The sequence below is a fragment of the Quercus suber genome, unplaced genomic scaffold (assembly GCF_002906115.3).
Source record: "Quercus suber isolate HL8 unplaced genomic scaffold, Cork oak 2.0 scaffold_11, whole genome shotgun sequence".
NCBI classification, from domain to species: domain Eukaryota; kingdom Viridiplantae; phylum Streptophyta; class Magnoliopsida; order Fagales; family Fagaceae; genus Quercus; species Quercus suber.
Window position 1 is genome coordinate 570,637 of NW_027069477.1, and position 8,076 is coordinate 578,712.

The 8,076-nt window shown below is 34.1% G+C and overlaps 1 protein-coding gene across 2 annotated transcripts; it reads right to left on the minus strand.

Annotated features, from left to right (window-relative positions):
- Positions 1–93: 93 nt before the first annotated feature.
- Positions 94–2,096, minus strand: LOC112006874 (myb family transcription factor PHL8). Of its 2 annotated transcripts, none has more exons than XM_065778558.1 (6): positions 1,635–2,096; positions 1,469–1,545; positions 1,314–1,371; positions 1,143–1,221; positions 979–1,045; positions 94–888 (listed from the first exon to the last, which is right to left on the minus strand). In XM_065778558.1, exons 1-6 carry the CDS (start codon positions 1,765–1,767, stop codon positions 241–243), a joined length of 1,062 nt encoding a protein of 353 aa, XP_065634630.1. In that variant the 5' UTR covers positions 1,768–2,096; the 3' UTR covers positions 94–240. The 2 variants fall into 2 exon arrangements, with proteins under 2 accessions (XP_065634630.1, XP_023894944.1); XM_024039176.2 differs by having other exon boundaries at positions 979–1,048; positions 1,635–2,094.
- Between the last annotated feature and the right edge of the window lie 5,980 nt (positions 2,097–8,076).

Genomic DNA, 8,076 nt, shown 5'->3' on the forward strand with positions numbered 1-8,076 from the left:
ATCCACGCAATATATATATATATATATTATAATACCCTGGCAAATAGAACCTTGGCAATGCATGGTAAAATATGAGAGAGAGAGAGAGAGATCTATCCACGCAATATATATATTATAATACCTTCTTTTAATATGAATACACTTTCGAAAGTTCTTGAGGGTCCATACATATAACAATATACATAGGCTATTAACAAAAGATTAGCTCTAAGAATTAAGTTTGCTGCGTAGGCTATCTTACTAAAACCCATTGCATTGTTCCAATCCCTTGCAGTTCAGGTCTATTGCTTTTGGACCTGAATCAATGTCATTCTGATATTGGCTGTTGAGATCTAGTGTCCCCAACAATCCAGATTTTCTCAATTGGTTGCTACTTTTGTCTCTGTGAGTTGGTGATCTTTTAGCAACCGGTTGCTCAACACAAGTAGTATTAGAAATGGCACTACCAGTTCTCTTCTTCCCACTAGCTTGATTGCTTGTTTCAATGCTCCTTGGCTTGTCTTCTGGGTGTATGTTCATTAATGAAAGTTCAAGAGTAGTTGTATTAGACTTTTGGAAGTCACCACTCTCTTTCATTGGTCTCTTCTCTTCCTTCCTCCCAGAGCTTTCAGATGATGTTAAGGAGCTCTCCATGGAACATATTGTGCCTCTCATTTGATTCCTCTCTGCAGTTTTTAGACTCAAACCTCCTAATTCTGTCAATTCTGAGATTGAAGAGCTGGGGCAGCTAGTGTTAACCATTGAGACTAACTGAGAGAGTTCAGCTTTAGCAAGTTCTACTCCCAGTGAAGAAGAATTATACCCGGCAAGCGTTTCCTGAGCTTTCTTTAGTACTGATTGTAAGTACTTCCCTTGGGCTTCAATTCGCAGCTGCAAATGCCTCTGTACCTGCAAACAGAATTCTAACATGATCAGGATGTAATGGTACATAAATTGAAAATTTGAATATTGCTAATGGGATCGATTTATTAGTCATACCTCAATCTGCTCATGCAGTTTCCTTTGCACTTCCATTTGCAATTTGAGAGCCTGAGCAATCTGCAAGCTTCTGATAAACACAACACGTAATCAATAGAAGCTCTTGGGATTATCATTTTCCATCCAAATTCATCAAATAGATGTGATCTATCTCTAACTATTACTCATTATTCTGATTGTGGTTTGCATCACTGGTGATTTCACTACTGAAATGCCCATCAGTTGTCTGAGTCTCTCTGTAATCTGCACCAATAACAAGAATGCCATCAAAACCAAAATGAGAAGAAAATCAATGGATCATGCTATAATTGCCTTATCTGATGCCTCAAAGTTACCTTCTTGCTTGCTGTCAGTGCAGGACTCTGACTGTTGGCTTTTCCCCAGCCTGTATTTCTGCAACAATAAACACAAACATACACTTACAGTTCAGCTTTCATGTTTGGTTATATAATCAACAAAGACCTATAGAATCATTGTCAAGGGAAAGTGCCTGTAAATGACTCTTCAGGTGGTACAAAGTCAAGCCAGGAATTCCCATCACCCTCATCAAACTCTTTGGTGTTGCCTCTGGCCAATATATAAAAAGACATTAGAAACTTTATAGTATATACTATGACTAAAATACTACAAAGGGATCAATAAGCTTCTAGACTCACTGTCTGGCCCTCCAAGTTGATTCACTGCTTCAACAAATCTTTGATGAAGTTCTGGAGTCCATTTTAATCTGGGTTTTGCATCAGTGGACAAAACCAAATTCATGTTCTGATTTTGCATATTCTGCAGACCCATATGTGTTTTGTGAATGAGTTATAGAGGCAGATGACTGAAACATAAATATTGGTTTTTGATTAGCTCTGGGTGGATATGTGGCAGCTATAGTTCTCTTTATAATTTGGAGGAGTTGTTGGCCTGTCCTATGTTCTCACTCCATATCTGGAAACATAAGTGGGGCTATGTTGGGGGAATATATGCCATCAGCTGTGGCTCTTCCTTTCTCTCATTTCCCATTTCATACCACTTTCCTTTTTCTTTTCTTTTTTTCCTCTATTATAATATGTATTTTTTCATGCTTCTTTGACTTGAAAGAGGTAGAGAGAATCTCTGATGCAGCAAAAACAGAGAAAGCCAACACATTTCAATTTGAGTCTTAAAAGGAGAGAAAAGAGGAAAAGTGTATGGTTTGTTTTTATCTTGCTGTTTTCCAATCTCTCTCTCTCTCTCTCTACCTCTTTGTGCTTGATTCCTTACGGAATTAGGTAGCCCCACCATCATGAATAATGGGTGCAACTTTCCTAGCACTGTGACTTGTGAGAAGCTTTGAAGCAAAAATTAAATAAATCAATCAATCAATATGTCTAAAAGAAACAACAAATTCCATAATTTTTTTTTCCACAACTACTGATGTGGTGATTATGATTAGTATAAGATAAAAGTATATAAGTAGTGGTTCCATTTGAAAGTAATGTTAGACTAACAAGTTGTGGCAAAAACTATTAAATTTATTGTATTTGATTATTGAAAATAAATAAATTCATGGGGATATTGCATGGATATTTCTTTTTGCTGACTGAAAGGGAATAACAAATGGGTTTTTCTTTCTTTCTTTTTTTCTTTTAATTTACCTTTCCCTTTTTCTTTTATGTTTTCTTTCCTGAGAAGAGAGTGGCCTGATTGGCAGATTCTTTTTGTTCTTAGTAGGGAAGGAGGAATCAAAGAATCTAACCCTAGATTTTTGGACCCAAACTTACTCTATTTTTTTTTTTCCTCTTAAAGTACTCCAGCAAAAGAGAATCAAATCAGCTCTCTTATTGAATTTGTAGGTGATGTTCCCACGTAACCACATCCTCCATTTTTTTATTTTCTTTTATGAAAATTGAACCCAACGGTGTCATGTAATTGCAAGATTATCCAAATAGAAGGGAATCTCAGGCCCTGAGTTTTATATAGAGGCTGTCAATTTGGCCATTACTACACATTGCTTTTAACATGCAGTACTAATAGCACAAGTGGGTACTATATCAATCAATGTGTGATGTGTCCTGCCTTACAGATATATGAGCATCCAAGACCCAACATTACCAAAGATCCTTTTTTGGCTCAGTCTCTAAAATGATTCCAATTGCATCCAGCCATCAAATGGCATATACAAGAGAGGACAAAGAAAAAAAAATGAGAACACCCTATAAGTTCTTATTCTTTCAAGACTGAACTTGCATGTTTCATTGCAAACTTCTGCATAGTTCAATTATAAAGATACTTGGACATACCTCTCATTCTGTGACCAATTCTAGTATTATATAACTAACACCCTAAAGTTGAACTAACATAGCCACATGGTTGCAATATAAACCTAAAAAAGTAACAAGCTACTATATCTTAGGCAGCACCCATTGGATTTGAGATACAATCACAGAAAGCAACACAATCCCCCTTGAATCTTTTCACTCTAATTGGGACAAACACAAACTCATATTGAAATGACAAAAAGTTCCACATAATTTATGGTTGCAGACTTTTTCTTGCAATATGAAAGCAATCAATAGCACTCCTCTGCATAAAAGTCCCATAAAGAAACATATTCCAAAGGGAAGTGTTAGCTTTAATTCTGTAATCCATATCCAAGGCTGAACTGAAGAAAAGAAATTTTCATCTAGAAAAGAAAAGAGAAAAAGAAAAAGGGAAACCACAATGGCCAACAACAAATCGTAAAAGTCAATTGTATCAGATCAATCTTCACAATTTCTTGGGTTGCGGTCAACAGTTTGATCACTGGAATCAAAATCCAATGATTGATCTTCAAAGTGTTGCCATCTCAGTGCCAAACATTCAGTTGGTCTGCTGCATTGATAAACAATTTCTCAGGATTCAAAGGTGAAAAATTTAGATACTTAAGTATTAACTATTAATTAATGAACAAACTAGAAGATAAATATATATATATATATATACATGGATGTCTTTTAAGTCTTTGAATATGTTGTTGTTCTACAGAAAGATCTTAGTCAGTTGACAGGCCACATGTTAGTAAACAGTTAAGAGTAAGACACATAGAGTGAAAAACGGAAAAAGGCCATTGATCAAAGCTGTCACTATCACCATTTTCTCAAAAAATATTAATTGAAAGATCATTGTATGGATCAAACCAAGTGGTGGGTCCAAATTCACTAGGGGAGGTTCTTCCTGAGCAAGCATCTGCTTCTTCTGTCATGAGAAATATTATTCCTTAGTGGCAAGCTCATAGTTCACATTCAAAGGAAGGAATATAATTATTGACAAGTTTTAATGGTATGTGGCCCGAATGTTTGAAAAACAAGAAAAGAAGGGAAGAGTTATTGAAGTACCTTTCTCTTTAACCAGCTGCTGTACTTGGAGCTACTTTCTTACTTTAATATATTCCATAACAAGTAAAGGAGATTCTAGGATGATGCCAAATGACCCCCTGGTATTTTTTTAGATCAGTAGGAGAAGGTCCGGTGAATCAAAAGTCATTTAAACAAAGGTTCTTCATGATCAATTATTATTCTTTAAAGGGTCCCATTAGATGAGAGATCTCACACATCTAAAAGCATGGAAAGAAGATGAGAAGAATATGGCCTCAGGAATCAGGAAAAGAGAAACAAAAGGAACTTGTCACTATCTAACCAAAGAATAATTGGAATTAAATTGATCAAATTTTTATGTCAAGAAACACACTTACTTACTCAAAACTGATGTCACCAATATGTCAGCAATAAATTTTATTTCTATTTATTAACTTATTAACTATAATATGCAATTTTTCTGCAACAACTTTAACGTGGTAAACTGTGATAATTTTTACATTGACTTATTACTTTTTCTCTACTTCATAGTAAGTCACATCAAGGTTGTGGCACAAAAGTTGTATCCACAAATTTTCTCGTCAGCATATAATTAACTCTCTCTCTTCTTTCTTTATGGTGGTTTGAATATTTTTGTGAAAATTTTGGAGCCTATAGCAGAATTGTATAGTAAGTGATCTTAGACTTCATGAAAGGAAAAGAATAAGCATGATTGCATTCAAATGACCGTTTACAAATATTTTTGTCGCACATAAATGTTTGCAGTGGGAGTAGAATATAGAAAGTAAAAACAAACTAAATGCAGCATCAGTATTAACAATAGAAGCATATACACAAATGGACTCATGTCCCCTCAACCTTGGTTATGCCATCATTGTCATCGGGTTCCATTCCAAAGTCTTATGGTGGTCATATTTCAATGAATGTTACAACTTTATAGGAGTTTCTTCTTTTATTATTACTGTTATCATTATTATAATTTGGAGGTGGGAGTGGCTTAGGTCTATAGGAAATTCAAATTAAGTGAAAAACTAAAGGAAAAAAAATGACAATACAATAATAGTAATAACAGAACATTCATAAACGACATTTTGTATTCTTTTTTAAATATGAGAAAGAGTTTTATTTTTAAGTGCATTGAGAAGATCAAAATAAAACTGTTTTCTAGGCAATATTGAACAAAATAATGTTCTTCTATTTTTGTAGAGTTTCCCAAAAAAAAAAAAAAAAAACTCTGTGTATCATCTCCCATTTGGGGCATAGACACAATAATCATGGTCTAGCTTCAACATAAAAGTTCGATTTTCAAATGGTAAACCATTTACTATATTAAGCATATATACACCCAAAAAAAAAACTCAATTTGCTACACAATCCAGAACTTACAGAAGCTCAAAAAAAAAAAAAAAGTGTTTAAAACTACCAACTTGCTGCATTAGTTGTAATAAAACCTTTCACCAATATCTACATGTGCAAAATAGGTAACTGATGATGCAAGGTTTAAGGTGTTAAGGTCATCTATGTCTTTGCAATATGAGATGTAAGCAAGAATCTAACATATCACATTGCGTATATGTGGTAGAGACGATTGATTTTTCCACCAAGAAAGTAAATGTCACTTATCTCATTAAGTGATGTCTGATTTATAGAATCTTATGAGGCACAACATCTTTGTCCAAGACCCCACAACTTGATTGATGGAGACAAAATAGAATCATGCAGAAATATTCCCTCGAATAATTCAGGCAAGAATTACTCATTCCTGATAAAATTGTACATCCATATCCATAATTGATAATACTTCTTGGTTGACATGACTCAACCCAAAAGAAAGCATATGGGTTAATTAGTTGCATGGAGAAGGCAAACTGTTGAAGAATAGAGGCAGAAGCAAAGTGCAGGAGATCTCAAAGCAAATATGGAAAACTTATTGTTGTCTATAGTACTATATACGCTGCAATTATAACTTCTAATTATCATGCTTTTTCAAAGTGAAGAGCTATAATAAGTGCTGTAAATAGTTGTGCCGACACAACTCTTGTAGTTATTAGGAAATAAATTGTTTTTTCCTAGTTTTTTCAACCTGACAAGTAGAGATAATTAAGGCCAACATATATACAGCTTTGATATATAATTCAGACGTTTAAGACCTTGACATTGCTGTTTTCCATATATATAAGATTTGAAAGGTTGCGTCAGAAAAAAGCATGATAATGATTCCTGAAATGATAATGCTTTATTTGGTACCAAGAAGAAAGAGGGAATATAGAATTTGAAATTCTGCAGGTACGTAAGTTTGGAATGGTTCTTTTCAGAGTACTCCAAACTTACTTTTCTTTACTTCATCTTCTCAGCACCTATAGTAGGAGGATAAGCATAAATAACATCTTGAAAGTATATCAGACATCAAAATCTCAAAGATAAGGAATTTAGGACCTTGATCCACTTCTCTTCTTAAATTTCTAGGACTGTTTAAATCATATATATATATATATATTTATCATTCTCTGTCTGTTCCCATGTTTGTTTTTATCTTTTGGGATTCCTTTTGTTTAGATTCCACACACTTGTCTTGCACCCATTTGCACTTCTTAATGAACTTTCTTGTTTGTTTCAAGAGAGAGAGAGAGAGAGAGAGTTGTTGAACCTGCATAGGTAATAGAAGGCAAGGCAGCCAAGCAGAGAGCATACAATACTTCTTGTGACTTTGTATGCGTTTATTCTGGTTTGAAAAGTATAATTTAAGTTATACAGGTCCTACTAGAGGAGGTCGGCCCATATTTCCCTTTTTCTTTTTCCCATTGTTAAAGTGGTAGCCCAACTTTGAAATCAAGAGGGCCCATAAGGCCTCATGATTCAACAAAGGCCTGTGGGCCCACTACAGTACCATATAGCATTAAACCGAGCCCTTCTTCTTCTTCTTTTTTTTTGGGGGGCTCATGCTGCATTAAATGCGCAGTGACAGATTGGAACTTCTGGGAAAGCCTACTAAAAAAAAAAAAAAAGTTTAAAACCACATAATTTTTCACAATTTCTTGAGGGGGCAGCGTGATTAGTAAAGAAAAAATTGTGAATCCATGCAGGTTATCCACTTAAATTCATACACATATTTAAACAAGCCTTGAAAATGAGAGAGTGAGTACTTTGAAAAACCCTGTGTCAACCCTTTCAGTTGAGTGAACAATTCAGTTAGTCATGGGGCTTACCAAAGCCTTTGGTGACCCCACCGTAAAAGAGGTGGCGACGAGGGAATGGAGAGGACCATTACAAAAAAGACTTGAATATCAAGAAATGGAGCAAAACCTTTAGACCTTGTGAGTCGTGACTAGGAATTCGTAATGTATTTGTAATATAAATATTAAATACTCCATTTTGTAATAAAAGTTATATGCAATTTAATTTTAACAATACAATGTTGGTAAATCTAATTTTTATTAGCTTATAAATCAAAATTATTCTACTATAGTTATTTATTAAATATGACCATATTATATTTGTGAGAGACTAAAAAATTTAGTCATAGTGTTTTACTATCATAGAGTAAAATGGGTAAAACTAAATATCTAATTATCATATACATAAAATATTATACAGACATAATAATTTTTAAATTTTTTTAATAATAATTTAATTGACAAGTTTTTATTGGTTCTCCAGTACTAAAACCAAGACTAACATCACTTTTTTCCTACCAATAATAACTTACACATCTGCACCTTAGATCTCCCTTCGAGCCTTAGCTTCTCTCACTCAGGTGAGTCCTCAATTATTTTTTATT